The 19,361-nt window shown below is 41.7% G+C and overlaps 1 protein-coding gene across 2 annotated transcripts in view; it reads right to left on the reverse strand.

The window, feature by feature from the left end:
* The window catches only part of fbxo41 (F-box protein 41), a 95,543-nt gene that overhangs the window by 17,659 nt on the left and 58,523 nt on the right, over window positions 1-19,361 (reverse strand). For both annotated transcript variants that reach the window (XR_015939773.1, XM_088637763.1), the window contains exons 5-11: window positions 16,125-16,489; window positions 12,384-12,622; window positions 10,832-10,947; window positions 6,874-7,026; window positions 5,967-6,062; window positions 4,347-4,465; window positions 1,717-1,875 (exon numbers count right to left, since the gene is read on the reverse strand). Coding sequence is in view for 1 of the 2 variants with exons in the window: in XM_088637763.1 (XP_088493889.1) it covers window positions 1,717-1,875; window positions 4,347-4,465; window positions 5,967-6,062; window positions 6,874-7,026; window positions 10,832-10,947; window positions 12,384-12,622; window positions 16,125-16,489 (1,247 nt within the window). In the remaining variant the exon portion in view is untranslated. The remainder of the gene's footprint in view (window positions 1-1,716; window positions 1,876-4,346; window positions 4,466-5,966; window positions 6,063-6,873; window positions 7,027-10,831; window positions 10,948-12,383; window positions 12,623-16,124; window positions 16,490-19,361) is intronic.

A 19,361-nucleotide genomic window follows, 5' to 3' on the forward strand; every position in this document is an offset into this window, starting at 1 on the left:
CCCAGCTGCGCACGTTCTTTCTCTTGCGAGTCACGTCGTAGAAGCAGAGTAGAGCTTGTACAGAATATAGGGCTTGAGCAGACCTGACTTGAGCCCAATTTAACATGCGTGTGGTGAATTATTATGACGTGTCATCTAGGACTCAGAGACTAGGGACGTACTTGTTCAAGCTATTATTGAAACAGGGGACAGAATCCCAAAAGACAGCATGTGCAACGTGCAAAACATGTGGCAGGGATGTGCTGTGCAGGTTCTACTGCTTCCAATGGTGGTCAAGACACAGTACTAGCCTGCAACATTCACAGTCCCCTGTAAATAAACCATACTGATAAGAAATTTTAATCAGCATGATCCATTTAGTTATGTCATGTACAGTATGTAACGGACAGTTCTTTCCGGACCCTATGCGGACGACACAATCCGACGGAGTGGGGAAACACTAGGGAAACGTCATGCAGGAAAACGGGGCTGAAGACAGGGGGGCGTGTCCAAGGTGCGCTGGTGCACGGGGGAGGTGTGGCCGAGGCGAACAATCCAAAAGAGAAGTCCTTAGGGAATATCCAAAACACAAGGGTAAGTTCAAAACCAGAAGATCCATCAGAACAAGAAATTAAAAACACAAAGGCCGGGTCGGAACCGGCAGACAAGGAACAGGAACAGGGGTTAAAACCTTAACGGGACCAGGCGCTTCCAGGTCCCGGACTCGCACGATATGGAAATCAGATGCAGAGCCCGGATGAGCGTCAGCGCCTGGCTTTTAAGGTGGGCTGGGAATAGGGAGCAGGTGCATAGAATAAAGTCTCACGTGAAAGGGCTGGAGCACCCTTAAGGAGGGGGGACTATAATCGTGACAAGTATTGTTCAATAAAATGTCAGTGCATCCAGTGATCAGAAATTATTTTCTTATTATTTAACTTTGTGAATGTGTTGCACCGAGAAGTGGTGAGTTTCATCTGATGTGCAGCGCATAAAAAGTGTAACTCCAAATGTGCATCTAACAGAACAACTGCTAAAGGTTTAGTTTATAGGATGGGTCAAAACAAAAAACAGATTTCTTGCATTACTCTTGAGCGAAGCGTCCAGTTTTATTTCTGTAATTTGAGTGCTGAAGAATAACTGACAGTAATAGTTACAAAGTCAGCCATTTGTGCAATAGTTCAGGTGGGTAGCTGCTTCAGCATGCGTAGGCTCCAAAGGAACAAGTAATACTGTAGGTTTACTCCATATATTCACACCCGAAGAAGGCTTTGTGTTTTCTTTCTTCTCTTTTCAGCATGGAATAAACCTATTACTTCTTCATTTGTGCAATAGACAACTGCAATCATTTAGGAGATTATCATTTTTTTAAAATAACCACACAAATCCCTTTAAAAACAGAGGAGAGCAACTTACTTTCAAACTTACGTCCTAATCAAAATAATTATATAATGTGACTTTATTACATTATTTAAACACTAACCATCTCCTGATGTGAGTTTGGATTCACACCTCTTCAAAATGTACTGCCTTTGAGTCAAACTGCTGCCACGAAAATGATATAACTACAGTATTTCTATCAGCGACAGAACGCTTTGTTTCGAAATAGGTTTTTTAAAAACATTCACGGCAGACACGCCCAAGTAAAAAAACAAGCCCCAAACGTTCTCGGTGGTCGAAACGGACTGTGCCCACGGGCTCCTCGGGCCCCTGGTGGGGGACGAGGGGCGCTGTACTCACTGTTGAAGTGCAGCAGAGCTTTGGGCGTGACGGGGGTGGAGGTGAGGACCAGCATCTCCAGGCCCTTCAGCCCCTCTCGGCACACCTCCGCCGCCACCTCCTGGTTGACCTCACTCACGTGGTCCAGCTCCAGCACCTGCAGGCGCATGCAGTTCCGAGCTGGAAGGCAAAAGCCGAACAGTTAGGGCAAGGAACGGCCGAACAGCGAAGCCTCCTCCACAGCGGGTACAGCTGGCGTGGGGGAAGTGCGATGAGGAGCCCCACGCCATCAGTCCAAACCCCGACGTCCAGAAGGCCGACAGCGCCCCCTGTGTGACTACACAACAGACACTCCTCCCACCACGGCAACAGAAGTTACTGCCGGGGCTGGAAGGGTGGGGACGGGTTTTTGAGCTATGGGCCCCCGACACGCTCAGGAGACGAGGTCAGTGCCCAGGAGGAGCAACGTCAAACCACACCTGGAATAGAGTCGTGCTTTTAACCATACAATTTAGTGAGAAAGAAAAAAAGGGCAATACAGAACCAGACACGCCACCCCTTAAACTGCATCTAACTATCCCTCCTGTTTGTCTTCTGTAAAATGTATTGACACTGTGTATTTGATTCATATATCATCAAGTAACGGCGTCTGATTTACTTGCCTCAGGAGTAGCAACATTAAGAAACAAGAAAGAAGTCCTGTCTGCACAGCACCAAAAAAATATGTAGCATAAAATATAGCTACGGCACAGTGCAACCACTTTCCAAAGACCAGTTTATCGGTTGAGTAAGGAGAACAACTTATATTATTACATGCTATATGTTACACAACATTATTGGCTTTTTAACTTAGCCTTTCCCTTCAAGGTACCTTGAATAAAAAATGAGTTTCTTCACACAAGCAGTCAGATTACTGAACTCTACCCCTACCACTGGCGCACACTGATCTTTTTTTAAGTTGTACTGTATGTTGTTTAATGTGTTGTTATTGCTGCTACTGTTCTGTGTTTATGTTTTTGGCGATTCCTTGAATGTCTTTTGTATTGGAGCATACATACAAGTAAGCATGTCATTGGACTTGTGCATTTGACAATATACTGAACTGAGCTGCCTTTTTCTACCAAAGAACTCATCGATGCTTTGCTTCCCTGATCAGTGTCAGCTACTACACCACCAGATGAAAAATAAAAAAAGCAGGTAAAGGCTGTGGAGGAAATTCAAATGTACAACACGAGCGATTGCTTGGGGTTACATTAAAATATCCTATTTTCCTTCATCAGAACAGCTACAAATAAGAAGAGGCCATTCAGCCCGACTTAGTAGCTAATGGATCTGAGGATCTCATCCAACTGTGTGTAATGTGTAATGTCTTCAACAACACGGAAGAGCAGCTTGTTCCATACCTTGTTTGATAACCCAAACAGTTTTCACTGGATGTTGGAAATTTAATCACGTCCTTAACGTGGTTATTTTCTATTTCGGTAATGACACAATCTTTATTTTTTTCACACAAAACCCACCCTTATAGACATTGAGCAGATTGACTGAAAAGTAATTTCAAACACAAAAACAGAAGACACAGGATTTTCCATCAGTTACATAACAGTCTTTGACAAGGACTAAAAATGTAATATCCTACAATTTTTAACAAGCTATAATTCACCAGTAGCAAGTCATTTCCTATTGTGCAAGTTTCCTTGTCTCCATTTCCTTTTCTGTGTCAAATGAGCTAGATGTCTCCCAGTCTACACAAATTACCATCATCTCTTTCTGCTAAGAACTGAATGAGGTCTTTATTAAAAAAAAGATTTATTTTTTATCCTCTCTTTACACAGAATTCAGTATGAATGCTCAGTTCACCCGCCATTTACCAGATGCACAGCTGATAGAATTGCACATTTTTTAAAAGGCACCAAGGTGGACCTGTTGACATCTCATGCGAAATTGCACAGAAAACGACAGCACAAGTGTGCTAAGATAGCTGTACCTCATTATACCGTCATTAACCCCACTGATGTCCTGCAACACCCTGTGGTGCTCTTGAGAAGAGCAAAGGTGCAGTATTACAATTTATCCATCACTCACTTGTGCTTTAGGTGGGATAATGCAGATGATGAAACAGGGCTCTTAGCTTTATAGCTTTCACAAAATTATCTGTCTTTTAATAAAGAACAATCTGGGAGCAAACAAATCATTTTTGGTTGCCTTGCAGGTAATGGCCCTGTCAAATGTGCACTTTAACGTCTGTAAGTTTCCTTTTGGCACTGACATTATTTTGATTTTATTGCCTCATCTCAAGATGGCCTGGAGATACATGTTGTTCATCTTCCTTTTTGTTTTATTAACTGATCAAAATCAGCTGCTAATCATCATAGCCTGGCTGGCGTATCTAATGGGATCTAGCATAAGAACATATTAAACATTTAACATTTATTGAGCATATTACATTATAGAGGGGGCATCTGTCTCTCCTTGTTTGTTTGGCAGCAACTTTTGGTAAAAGTATCCAGCTTGTACCACCTGAGACTAAAAAGCTCTTTAACGTGTTGCTGATGGAACAAGCAAACTGAAGTGCGAGCAGTTTTTCAGATCACTTTCATCTTCCAAAGCCAGACAGAACGGAGGCGTGAAATGATGCCAGTCTGACTCACCTAGTGATGCCAGGCCCTGAATGCCGCATCCAGCCCCGCCCACGCCCAGGGCACGGAGGTGTGGCCAGCATCGTCCAATGGTCTGCAGGCAGCGGTTACTAAACCGAGCTGGCTGTTGACTGGAGAAAGGAACAGGCAAAAGTGACAAGAGAATCCACTCAGACCCCCTTCTGCAGACACACCATAAAGCCACTTTGTGAAACAGCATGGAAAATGCTGACATTGCAATAGTGTGTAAGACTACTGGGGCAAAATTCATCATTTATGAGGAGTGTTATCAAAAACCTGAAAATCTAAATACGTCCCGTCATAAGACCTATGTGTTTCCATTACTGTTTTAAATCCGCGCTGACTCTTTACTTAGATATTTTTTCCACATACTGACGGTAAGCCTCTAGTTTAGTTCTTACTGGATAATCGTTTCCATTATCTTACATGTAACAGAAAACAGACTTGCTGGTCTATAATTACTTATTTCAGTTTTCTCGCCCTTTGTATGGATGTATTTTGGTATTAATATTGCCAAAACATTATCAGAAGGTTCTGTACTTCATACACTGTTTGAACTCAATGCCACTAAATAGCTGCACTAGACCGATTAAAGAAGAACTGTTTTGAATATTACTAAAAAATGCTTCCTTTAAGCTTCTCTTACTAGGAACTGCAGATTAATTGCCATATATTTTTAATGTTCATTTGCTAATTAAGTATGCAAATAGTTTCCTCTGTATAGATCAAGCACATCAGGCCAAACAGGTAGCACACACCATTACAAAAGCTCATGCTGTTGCATTGAAAGATATTTTGAAAGGAATAATGTGAGGCTTGAAAATTCTAGCCAAAGACATTGTTCTGTTCCTGCTGTTTATTTTAAAGAGATCGATTTACTTTGGCCTCCTTGGCCTGACACGAGAAAACCTGCTCAGTAGCGTATACGTAACAGACTTGAAATCTAGCTGGTAACTGTACAAAAGAAAGCCAATTGGAACAAGCAAGGAATGCTCAAGCTGAGACCAAGCAAAGCTTGCCACCCACCAGTTGCACTTTATGAACCCCATGTTTAATGGTGGCATTTTGTTTACAAACATCTCCTTGCTTCTATCAAATTAAATCTGCCAGAAAACAGCAGTCCCAAACAACTGTGGGACTGGCTGATGGCTCCAAGATAGGATTTGGCATGGGCCTTAGTTTGTCCAGTTCATTCCAAAGGCAGTGTCAGGGATATTCACAGTAGTTTTAGTAAGTAATCCATTACAAACAGAAGTTACTTGTGTAAAGGGTTACATTTTAAAATTGCCAAGACACTGGAGGAAGTTGCTTTAACGGTAACTATACACACACTAGACACTATGTGCATCACTGTACTCATTTACTTTCCCCCAACTTCTCGGTCGTTTCTAAAAGTAATCCTCCAACACTGTCTAGGAGGCAAATACCTTAACTTCATAAATGAAGTAAAAACAAAGAAATACTATACAATTGAACATTTATAATTTATTTTTAAAAATGCACTGAAATAAACAAGGATTTTTTAAAGAATCAAAAGGGAGATTATGCTTTACGTTTTATGTTTTACGTATGCTGTGTGCGTGTTTTGCTTCCCTGCATGCAGCTCCTCACCATGGATGAAGTGGCGCCACCTGGAGGGAGATGATGTCTCTGCAGCCTGCTCCAAGTGCCCAGATCACTTCCTGGCCAACAGGATCTGTGGCACTCCTAAACATTACAAACATGTCATTGACCTAGCTGTGTGTTTTTTGTTTCTGTACAATGGAACTAACTGAAAACAAAGAAGAAACAATAATGTCAGGTCAGTCACATTAGTGGATATTCCTGTGCCTAGAATTGAATATTTTAGAGTCCAAAATTGACTGAAACAAACTGGGATGTCATATCGTCCTAGTGATGAGGTGTTATATGCCATTATATTTTAATTTGTGTTTTACCTGAAAATAAATACGTAAAATTCAATAACAGTTGTTTCAGTAATTCGACACATTAAAAAGGTTATTAAGATACAATTTCTTGCCTTTTAGTATATTCAATTTGTTCACAACATTCCAAATCCCAGTACAAGAAACAGATTAAACACAAACTTGTGTTTAGATAGAGTGAAGTCTGCATAGCAGGTCCCCTGACATGGATATTTCATATTATCTACTCTAGAAAATGTAAAGTTCACATAAAGTGTTCACTTAAAAACGGATTTGAGTAACACATTAGAAACCACTGATGGTTCTACAGAATTTACTAAGAATTCTTTCAAGCACATCATAATTTACTACAGGATCTTTATTGTAAATATACTTGAAGAAGCCATTCTGTTTTAATTGGTTTCTACACATTTGATACGACGGTGTTTGAATTTGGACATGATGCTAAACACGTGTCATTCCCATAAGGAGTTAAAAAAAACGTTTATCCCCCCCAGACTGAACCGCAGATTGTCATAGCTGTAGCTTCTCTTCCTGTCCACCAGATGGCAGCATTTGCAATCGCGTCTACAGCTCCTGGCCTTTCCTCTAACCTGTAGGTTACGGCCTGCAGGGCGCGGCAGTAGCAGCTGGCCAACCAGAGGGAGCGGTCTGTCAGGATGTTGGGGCAGTGAGACACCTTGAGGATCAGCAGGTTTCCTGCCGCTGCCTTCAGGAGCGCCTCCAGCCCCACCTCCAGACAGCCCCTGCGCAGGAGACAGAGGAACAGACACTGGTTACACAGGACACGACCTCAGAGCATTCTGGGAATCCGCTCTTAACACACACAGACCTACTGGAGGTAAAAATGATGTACAGTCTCAGACTGTTTACAGCATTGGAAATGCGTGCCTCAGGTCAGATTAGAAATCTGATGTACACCTGTAATTGTAGTTTAATGCATTTGCGAGATGTCATTAAATGGCTAAATTAAGATTGTTTAATTTCAAATCCCGAAACGAACCACAATAATATGCTCTTCCATTTGTTTTTGTTTTGTTTTAAATGAATATGCTTAGCTTGTTAGCACACGTCTGAAATTAACTTCATTTAAATTAGTTCAAGTACTGTAGGTGGCTGTGTCAGCATGCATGGGCTGCAGAGGAACAAGGTTTATTCCCTGTTGAAGAGAGAAGAAAAGAAACATTGCGTTTCGGCTGAGACAGCCAAAGAAGGCTCCACAGACGAAATGTTGTTTCTTTTCTTCTCTTTTCAGCGTGTAATAAACCTTTACTTGTTCGTTTAAATTAATTTCATTTCATACTCTGTAGACCTTTAAGGCTTACAAATACAATAATTGATTTGATGACTGCTAGCAAAGTAACAGCATCATCTCACCTCAGTTAAAAGGCACCCTCTTTATCTTAATATAAAGCTTTTTGTCTTCATTATTGTACCCTTTTACCTTCTCTAGCAGATTATGTGAGCATTTATGGTAGCATGTTTTTAGGATGGAGAGCTTTTAGTCATCCTTGGAGGAAAAACTGAATTTTTATTCTATTTGTGGTTAAAACCTAGTTTTCCTTTCTTAACTGCAACTTCATAATTTCAATGAATCCTCTCAATAAGGTTCACTTATAGTAAGTGACTTGCCATTATCACTTATCCTTAATCTGTTGCTGCACCGTTCCTCTGTGAAAACATTAATCCTGGTTTCTGTTTTGTGGTACAATTATGTTACAAACACCTACATGATTGATGCAACAGCTCATTGTCCTATAGTGACCTGGGACACTAACTCAGCACAATTAAACCAAGTATAGGAATATCCATTCATCCATTATCAGAAAAGTGCTTGTCCCAGTTAGAGTCACTAGGACCTAGTGCCCATGCTGCTAGCACAGGGTGAATGGGTGGGCCCTAACAGCCTGAAGGCACAGCCAGTACATTGGACCACCACAGAAAAGGCGCCAACTTAGGATAGTTCATTAATCCCGGCCGGCATGTTTTTGGGAGGTGGGAGCAAACGGGATTGAAGTGGGACGTGTAAATACTGCGCGCATATCCAGCACAGCAATATTACATTGTGGAAAGTATTGCTGGGATCTGTTCATTTAGCCTTCCCCAAAAGTCATGCCAAGATAAAATAAAGCTAGCTGGCTAGCTTCAGCAGCTCCAGCAACTAATGTTACATGCAATTACAAAAGACAGGACTGACACCCACAAACCAACACAGAGCCCTAGTCCAAACTCTGAACCCAGGACCCAAGAGCAGTGAGGTGCAGTGTAAACTGTCATGTCCCTGTGCTGCCAATCGTGAGCGCACTGGGATAAAAAGGAGCACTTTCCATGAGTGTGAGAAATCCGAGGTCCTTACGTAGAGACCAGGAGAGCAGGAACAGACTTTCTTCGCTGTGAAAGGGTCCATCAGGGCAGCACGAGCCGGACACTTAACTCCGGGGATGGAGAGTTACTGTACAGCAGAGCACCTGATTTCAGCCCTACAGCGCTACAGTGCAGAGTGGTGGCACTGTGGCTAAGGATCTGCGCCTGTGGCTGGAAGGTTGCTGGTACAAATTCCACGGCCAGCAGAGGAATCCTACTTCGTTGGGCCCCTGAGCAAGGCCATTAAACCCCAGCTGCTCCAGGGACGCCATATAAATGGCTGACCCTGTGCTCTGACCCCAAGCTTCTCTCCCTGTCTGTGTGTCTCATGGAAAACAAGTTGGGGTATGCGAAAAGACATACTCCTAATACAAGAAGTTGTATATGGATAAGAAAGTGATCTTCTTCTACTAGCATCTGCTCACTTCTCAGTAGATGCATTTCTAGAGGTCTGCCGAAAACAAAATACTAATTAAGTTTAGGGAAAAAGAAATTAAGTGTTTTCTTGTTGTGTTTTTGGTCTCATTGACGGAAACCAGATTTATAAGAACGCGTCTTTGACAATTGGATTATATATGGCAAAACATTTAATTGACTACTTTACACTTGGGAATCATTTCTGAAATCCGTATTTTAGAAGCACCCTGAAGAGCTGGAGTTACATTTCAGGCTCCCCGGATTTAAGTGTCATAGAGGTTAACGTAACGCGAATTCATGTCCAGACTGCTTGACGATGACCTTTCTCTGTCTCATGCTGGACAGCATCTGTTTTAAACGGACTAACTCAAAGGGATTGGGGCAGTCAGATGGAGGGAGGGGGAGGAGTGCATTTTTCCCTTTGACCGGCTGGGACTGACGTGAACGATATTTGCTTCGCTGTGCTGTTGAAAGTTCAAAACGGGACCCATGAAAACCAAAACGGTGACTCATGCTGGAACAGTGTGACGCGATGGTAATTGTTTAATGGAGCAACAGTAATCCCCTAGAGCTTGGAGACACGAGTACCATGGGGTGAGAAAGAGCACGCCTGCTATCAGATGGAGAAAACGTTTTACTGGCTTGACAGCTGAGGCCAGTCGGGGTTTTCATCTACCAGCACATTCTCCCAAACAATAATGTAATTGTTTTTTAATCAGCTTTTCTTTCAAATCGCAGTGACCTCATTAGCCACCTCACTGACACCAACCATATCAAACCCCTGCCAGGGATTCAGTCATCACTCAGACAGACACATCTTAGCAATTTGCATTCTTTAATTAATTGGGCATGACTGTACAACACGATGATATTCGGGGGGGTTGGATAACAATTGTGAAATAAGGCGAAAGAGTACAATAAAATGAAAAAACTACTGACACGCACCATCAGATTTATTTGCATAACTTGTACTTTTTAACCTGTACAAGTTTCTTTCTTATCGCTCACAGCCGTTTAACGGTCCGAAGGAACGGGCTTTGTTCTCCAGCACAGAGACGTGTTCTCGGAAGCAGACGAGCTCTCAATGTCGAAACTCGTAACGCATAACTCAACAAAAGGTTGATCTGGCATTTTCTCATCCTGATACATTCTTTGAAAGACTTCAAGTTCGACGAAAAAAACATAATCCAACAGCATAAGAGCTAACCACAACCGGTTAGGGTTCTGGACTTGTAATCAGAAGGTGTGGGTTCAAATCCCAATTGTAATATATAATCGTTACATAAATGTGAGGGAATCTAAATCTATATGTTAGATAACCTAAATTGGAAAGCAGTAAGAGTTCTTTTAAAAAAGTTCCCACTGCTTCAGAGAACTTTGGGTTAAGGGTTTATATAAGAAACTGAGCGCTTAGCTGGAAAAACAACCCGGAAACACCAGGGTCATGGGGACTGGACTGGGCATGTCATGCTGCAGGTTGATCACAGGGACTGGGGGGGAGCGGTGGCTCTGTGGCTAAGGATCTGCGCCTGTGGCTGGAAGGATGTCAGTTAAAATCCCGTTGTCGGCAGAGGAATCCTACTCTGTTGGACCCCAGCTGCTCCAGGGGCATTGTACAGTACAACTTTTGACCCTGCGCACTGACCCCATTTTCTCTCCCTGTCTGTGTGTCTCATGGAGAGCAAGCTGGGGTATGCGAAAAGACGAATTCCTAATGCCAGAAATTGTACTGTGTGTAAAAACTGCCTTTGTAGGAGCCAGGAAGCTTACCGTGTGCTTTTCAGATACTCCTCCTTGGTCTCCTTCTTCCCCCTGGGCCGCGGCTTCAGGTTCTGCAGGATGAGGGAGTGTGTCTGCGTGCACCACTGAGCCAGCGTGGTCATGAACTGCAGGCAGAGGCGCCGGGTCAGTGGTCAGTGGTCAGTGGTCAGTGGTCAGTGTGTCAGTGGTCAGTTACAATGCCAGGGACAACTACACACGGGGTTACAGCAGCGAGGGAAAGAACTAATACATTAAAATAGCAAGAAGGCTCTTTTCCAACCCCAGCAGACAACAGAAAAGTGGCTTTGTTTTGCAAAGAAAAAAAGGTATTTCACTGCCAGACATGAAAAGAATGCATCTCTAAATGAAAGTGATTCCTAAGTGTAATACAATGGAGAAACTCACAGGTACTTATTCTGTAGTGCTGTTGGTTTTATGATGAGGAGTCTTAGGTTCTTGCCTTTCGTTAGTTCTGTAACATTTAGAAATGAAGGAGCTTGCAACTCTATCACTGTTGAGCTTCAATCGAGAAACAAACTCTAATCATGAAAAACCTCAGGGATCCAGTTAAAAACATGTAACCTTTATTTAATAGCTGCATAGGACTTGGCTCATTACCATTGTAATTGCAGAACCAGCAAACTGCAGGAAAGCTTTTATTTTTTTTGTTTTTAATTGAACTTGTGGAATATTTCATTTTCCATTGTAAGCTGTGGAAAATTAATGGTTTTGTTCCCTTCATAGCCTCCAACTGTTAGAACATAAGAAAGGTTACAAATGAAGGAAGAGCATTTGGTCCAATTTGCCTGTTTGGTAGCAGTTAATTGATCTGAGGACCTCATTCAAAGAGCACAGATTTACTGTCCCAATCTCCTGTGAGTCCCCACATAATTAGTGATCATTGTAATCACTGATCAATCTAATCTGATCTGCTCAAGAGAACACCTCAGTGTATGAGAATGAGGAGATAAAAGTCAGTTTTAAAACAGTTCAGAAATAATGCAGAACAAGAGTCTGAAATATGTATATCAATTTTGTCTGTTTCCTATGTATGTAAGCTATCGTTTCCTGGTCCTTTACTGCTGCCAAAACAGCAGGATGAACCAAATACTACATATTTAAAAATACAAAAAAGTCAATTCACAGAAAAAGTCAGCAGTGCCTTATTATTAGACATACTGTAGAATGACAAGATTTTGAGTATCTCCTTATGGATGGTCACATTAGTGTGACCTGTTGTAGAAATGGTTACTCTTGGTGTCAATCAAGGTGACGAAACTTCATCACATTCTTCATGATAAAGTTCAGACTTATTTTTGGTCTCATTTCCAAATGATTCAATTTCCTTCTTGTTGACTATACTCTTACATACTTTCTAGATAAATAGCTTGTCGTCTGTTCAGAATCTCCAGAAAGAGAAATAACTGTGAGAAACAAAATGACGGAAACAAAGGCAAGACTCAGGAGAAAATGGGAGCTAGCGAATCTAAACCGTGTGATTACAAACATTTTGGATTAAAGGGAAGAGAATCTTCAAGGCAGCTTTTAAAGACGGGTGTACCTTCGACGATATCCTGGCATTCTCCAGCAGCACTCTGGTCCACACCGCAGGATGACGAGCAACAAATTTCCAGTCCCTGCACACCTCAGCAGCCCTCAGGAGGGTCTTGGTGTCCAGGTAGGTAAAGATGCAGAACAGAGCTGCTCTCATTTTCAGAATCTCGGGGCTGATGACCTCATTTGACTTTGAAGGGCTGCTTTTCTCATGTCGGCATGGCTTGTACCCAGTCTCTGAGCGGCCTGGTACACAGTGAGACACAGAAAGACGCCTCAGTTTTCAGCAGAGCACCCCCAGATACTTTTTCCATATGGAAGTGTTGTTGTCACACCAAGAAAAAAATTGCCTGTGGGTCTACTGTCACGATTGCAAACCCCTCCTCTTAAGGGCGCTCCAGCCCTTCCTTGTTTGTCTCATCTCCCGCACCTGCTCCCTGTTCCAGCCCCTTTTTCAGTTCCCCCTTAAAAGCCAGACGCTGACGCTAATCCGGGCTCTGCATTGGTTTCCGCATCATGCGAGCCCGGGACCTGGAAGCGCCTGGCTCCGTTATGGTTTTAGTTTCTGTTCCCGTTCCCGTTTCCCCTGCCGGTCCCGACCCAGTTCTGGATTTTAATTGTCTGTCTCATATAGATCACCTGGCCTTGGACTTTTGCTCTGTTTTGGATTTCTCATTTGACTCATCCCTGGATCGTTTGCCTCGGCCACACTTCCCCCGACCACCGGCACTCCATGGACAGGCCCCCCCGTTCTCATCCCCGTATCCTGCATGCCTTTTTCCCCATGTTTCCTCACTCTGCCCTGGATTGTGTCATCTGCATAGGGTCTGGAAAGAACTCTCCCTGACATCTACGATCTCTCTACAGAGCTCATTAACGCAACAGATTCCTGTAAAGCTCACATACTGTATAGCATGCTGATGCCACATTTGTGCAGAAACACCGGCGTGACTTCCCAGTTGTTCCTATGCAAGCCTGAAGCACGAAAATAAAGAATTTGGGCTAAAGGTACTCCTCTCCTTTGTGAAACAATAAGAAGGTGAAAATAAAATAGTCACGACTGTTACAAGTTCCTCCATAACTTAATGGTCAATACTGTAGTATGATGTTAAAAATATAACCACTGTTGAATAGAGTCACTATTCTTTCAGAATTACATATATATTTCAGCTGTTCATTGGATGAAACATACAAAAATAATGATATTTGATTTGCGATCTTGATTGTTATAATCCAGTTATCGCATGGTTAAAACTGCACAGCAAAATAGAATTTTGCCACTTTTTCTTCAATTCAGTCAAGTGTTTAAAGTAAAACCATTCAGTTCTACTATGATATTTGCTGTAATTGCAGAAGTACCAGTACAATTTTCCTTCTACTCAATTGGCAGCCAGCAGGAAAATTTTGTAGTACTTTTGTATTGACAGCAAAATATGCATTCCAGTTAATGTGAAGTGCTCATTCACAGTGCAGCACCAGAAACAAATTAAACCTTATGTAATAACAGGATTATAGAAGTTAGGTTCCTTAGTAACTTGAGGATTTAATCAAATGTAGTGTAAGAAATAGTACACAAAGTTCCAAAATTGCTTTATATGCAGGAGTTAATATACTTCTTCTACCAGCTAAGATCAGCACCAATCTGGTTTACATGCGTCAGCCTTTACGTCCAAACTCTTTGAACTTTTTTCCACATTCAATAGTCTATCTCAAGTGCAGACAGAGTGTACTATACCAAAGGACAGCCGCTTCTTACTTTCAGTGACTCAGACTCACCCTCACTCAAGTGTGATATCAGTGTGATGTCACTAAAAATGCTCGTCCCCTCCTAATTCCAGAGGTAGAATGTAAAGACAAATAAAGTTCGACATGATGGAGCTGTCTGGGAAAGACATGCTTACTTTGTTGTGTTTTAAACTGAAATTAAGGAAGGGGTACAAAGTGTGTGATCTTTCAATAGATTTGGTAGAAATACAAGGCTTTTTCTGACGAATACAAACCTAAACAGCTTTGCATACAACACTGGCCTTAACAGGTTGTTTTGTAAATAAAGGGAACAAGGAGAGTTCTAATTTAGACCCAATGAGATATCCCATTACGTTTGCATTTTATTATGATACCAGGAAACCCTCATGTAAAACACGCATGTTTCTAACAAGAGGGACTATAAAAGTGGGTGACAGCAATGGTTAACTTTAAAAGATTCATCAAAAGTTTCTATTTCTCAATCTCCTCTTAAACTGGTATTAACAGTGATGGAGTTAGATAGAAGCGACTGAGTGCAAATAAAAATTTACTTTATAAAGGATGTGCTTTTGTCTTTTATGGCTTCAGACAAGCATGCCTGGCAAGGAGTGGCACACATTAAAACAAAAAAAAACAAACAACATGTTTCAGGTCTTTTGTATTTGGAAATTGGTTCCACCACAATTTATTTCCAGCCCAGAATATGATAACACTAAGTCAGATGACTACATCTCTGAGCCAAAAGACAAGAGTGCACTTGACCAAGTAATTGCAATTCTCTCTACCTGCTTTGTCACAGCTAACTGCCATAAAATGAATTTAGAAATCAGAACATTGGGCCAAGCCTTCAGAATGAAAAACTGGATCCAACCCCTCTATTACGTGACATGCAGTGGCTCCAATAAGTATTGGTATGTTTGTATTTACTACCAGGGTGGCCGTATTACATTGGACATTGTCTTTGGGCAGGATTACAGAATAACCTGCAGAGATAATTTAATTTATTAAAATTAATTTATTAAGAAAACACTTCCTGCAAGAGAAAACAGAATCAGATTAGACAGGAAAGTCAAAACGGTGGCCTTTTCAATATATAGGATTATCCTGATGGGTCATACTGCAGTTATGTCTTTCTCTGATCATTGCCAGCTTGTATTGAAATAATATATGAGCTGGATGAATAAAATGTTACGATTTGGAATGCGTTAGAATGGACACATTTTCAGTAGCCCTAATATAGTTTGTAGCAACAGCAGATAGCGTGACAGCCAGAGGCATCAAACTGAGATCTGCGGCACTTCAAGAATCCTTCCAAGATCAAGAGGCTGAAGGCCATTTTCCCTGCGTACTAACGAGAGCAATTTGCTCAATCCATTATGCTAGATGTATTTCAGTGCTAATGAATTACACATTGAGAGGAATCACTTGATTATTCATTGTACAAAAAGAGAACGTCACTGAATTTAGTTAGTCAGATTCTCAAAGAACCAACTGTGCTTTGGACAGAGTTGACAATAACAAGACCACAGTTTTTTCAGATAACAAGTTATTTTCGGATTAGAACTTTCAAGAAATGGCTCTGGGGTGAAAAAAAAGTGTGTTTTAGTTTAAATCACAGGCAACAGAAGGTTAATTACGCTTTATTTCAGGGTAACGAATAACATTAAGTACTGGTAACTGTATACTACTGTATTTGCAGTACTGTATATTTTCATATTCTGCAAAAACATTCAGAAGCTTTTTACTCATGCTCAAAGGTATTTTAATATTTAAAGAAATCGAGTTGCTCCATGAAATGATCAAATTTCTTAGTTATGGCTAAACTGCGAATAGCTGTGATTTTCTCACAAAATATGGCAGCTTATTTTAGCATGTATTTGATAATATTAATAATGTAATGTTTTTCTCGCGTCATGTTGGCCTTTGCTTCCATTGGCTTTACAAATGCGTCAACAGCACGACCTGCATGCGGCCCTGCTAGGGTGAGAAGGTCAAAGGTCACCTGTCCCCAGTCGGTATCCTCCGCTGGCCTTGTGGGAGTTGGACTGCTGGGTGTCGGAGGAGGCCCTGCGCTCCTGCTCCCACACCTCGACCTCCGACTCGGTGGTCCGGGAGCCCACATCGGACACGTCGCCCTCCTCCCCCTCCGTGCTGTTGCGGTAGGGCCGCCGCTGCCAGTTCTGGATGGCCTGCTTCCTGAGCCCCCAGCTGCGAGACGCCCCCGCCCGCTCGTAGGCCAGCTCTCCCGAGCGGCACTGCACGTGGTAGTACTGGGCTTCGGGACACTCTTCCAGGGGGTGCATCTCAACGCTGTCGCTGTCGTAGCCCCCTGAGCCCTGGGACACCGTCTTCACCCGGCTGGAGGCCCTGCAGGGAGGGAAACCGCCAGTCAAACTGAAGCGCCGAAGGCGACCCGCGCTGTACGATGGTCAAAACAAGGAGAAAGCGTAATGAATGTTCCTGAGAACCTGCGGGGAAGTCCATTTCAAACTGAGAACAGGAGGCTCTTCTTTACACAAAGGGTCGTGGGAGTCTGGAACAAGCTGCCCAGGCAAGTTGTTGAAGCCAACACCCTAGTTTCTTTCAAGAAACAGCTGGATGAGATTCTTGGATCAATTCGTTGGTACTTGCTAGAACTAGAATGTCTTCTAGTTTATAATCCTTCTTACATTCTTATGATTTCCAACATGGCTTTTAATTAGCATCTTTATTCTTTTTCGTTACCAGAGTGCTGGTAGAGAAATACTATAGCTCATCTTCATCTTTCCAAGCACAGCTTCCCTCAATGGTTTCATTAACCTCTGAACTCTGTCTTGCACAAGCGTGATAAAACAATCTGGGGGGATTTTTATAACCTAACCATAATGAAATCATCACTTTCAAAGTTACACTGAGAATTTCATACAGTGTACACCAACAAGAAGAAGAATCACCTCAAGCACAAAAGTGCATTTCCTGTTCTGCCCTGCCAGCAATACATTAACGAGGTAGTGAAACAATTCTTCAAAATGCATCCTCCAGGCAGAGAGTTCTGAAAGAAAGGAGTATTGCACCTACTATTATGTAGTTTTCATCTTACTTTTTGTTAATTTAGTTTGAATAATAGACGATAGGAAGTTCATTAAGCTTTGCTTCAGGGAAATGAATAACGTTTACTACTGGTAACAGTAGTACTCTGTAGTATGTAAAACATTACGTGTGCAGGAGACAGTACACAAATTTGCAGACATCATTATGCTTCACGCACAGCGCATTTTAAAAGTCAGCCCTGAGCTTCAGGGACTAGAGTACCGTAGTGACCTATTTGAAGCTCGACTGTACACTGCTCTCAATTAAGCATTCCGTGACTGCTTTGAGGTGAATACATTGTTATTTCAATTTGTTAACTTAATCTCTCATGCACAGGAGGAATTGGTATGTTTCTGTAATCATGTGACTTATATAACAGCTAAAACAAAATAAATAATGGACCATACTTTGGCTGAGGGTCCAACTACTTGGCCGTTAGTTTCAGTGACGCTGCTCACAAAATTAGGGGTGTTAAGGCCAGTGTCACCTGCTAAATTCCACTCTGGATTAGCACTATTTGATCTGCCTAAAGTTCCCCTTATTTCAATTCTTGAAGACAGAAGAGAATTATTTTTGGCCCAATTAAAGTCCTGACAGGAATATGCTAGCATACCGTATCTCTGGCAAGACTTGAAATTTGCCACACAATAACGATTCCTAACCAAGCTGACATAACTTCAGTGTGTTTGCAAAGAACAACATATGAAAAGTCTTCTTTCTTTGTAAAGCAGAACTGGTAGAGACTTATCCAAAAAGACCCACAGCTGTATTTACGACTAAAGGAACTTCCACTAAATACTGATTCAGGGAGCTGAAAGCTTACTATGTTATGATTTTTTTTTGCAGTTGTTGCTGACATTTATCTTCTTTCACCTATAAAAATTTTACAACTGGTCATTCAGGTTTTGATTAAAAATATTCAGGTATGTACACATAATTTGTCATGCATCAAAACGTGGCCTCTTTGGAAGCTGTAGAAAGAGCATGGAAGGCACTTTGGTGGAATCTGAAAGTTTTCTGTTTCCCAGGAGGAACATACTGTACATGTGTGAGAGCTCTCAAACACTTCAGTCACATGGTCATTGAATTCCAAAACTTGATGGGGTGAGTCTCATCAGCGTTATGTTTGGTGTACGGTAAGATATGGTGGAGGCTTTATTACTATATGTTTTGAGTTTTCCATCTGAGGGAATGGCAGACTTGGCTATGATCATGGCAATCATGAATTGCAACATGTACTGTACCAGGACATTTTACACAAGCACCTAGATTGCACAAGACCCAGGACTCCTCTAACAAAATCTCCAGAACTCAATCCAATGGAACATTTGTGGTTCAGAGTCAAGGAGGCACTTCTCAAACAGCAACCAAAACATTTGAAGGACCTAGAGAAATTCTATCTGGATACGTGGTATACAAAGAAGGTGTGCCAGACCCTCATAATACAGTACAGGAGGTATTTTCAAAGTTCACACCCTGCTAGAGGAGAATTAACAAAATATTAACTATAGAAGTGTGAATAAATGTGACTCTTGTGCTTTCTCGACTTACTGTAACTGATTTATGAGAAATATGACTTTGCTCTGCTATTAATATTACAGTGTAAAGTGTTTATATTTTTGTAAGCAATATACAGTACATAATCCAATCTGTAAATCATTCTGTTATATGATGTGTTTTATTCTTGATGCATTATGAGTATGGAGGAATATGGAGGGCACTCTGTACAGACGACAGAATGTCTTCTCGGCAGGATGAATCCTTTGGTTTTAAGGCCAGTGAAGGAAATCGTTAATAATGAGGAAGAAGTGAGGAGCATACCTCGCAATTAACCAAACTGAGATGGAGTGTGAATCAATTAACTGAATACAGAGTTAGACGGGCAGTAAAACACAAGACATTAAAAAATGTTACTGTACAGAGTCATGAGTGCAGATCCAGCTTAACAAATGATAAAGCCGGTTTTACTTCTGATATCAGGGAGTAGGGCATATGGATTACGAAGGGGAGAGGGGGTTTATGAGTAGCAGTTTAGCTCCAATGGAAAATTCATTAAGAATTGAAGCACTGACTGCTTATGATAGTAGGCAGTGATTATCTTTCACACCAAGAACAAAAAGACTTCTACTAGAACTGACCTCAAAATTGCAGGCAAGATTTAACACATAAA

This window comes from Lepisosteus platostomus, chromosome 1 (genome assembly GCF_059453375.1).
Source record: "Lepisosteus platostomus isolate fLepPlt1 chromosome 1, fLepPlt1.hap1, whole genome shotgun sequence".
Classification (NCBI taxonomy): Eukaryota; Metazoa; Chordata; class Actinopteri; order Semionotiformes; family Lepisosteidae; genus Lepisosteus; species Lepisosteus platostomus.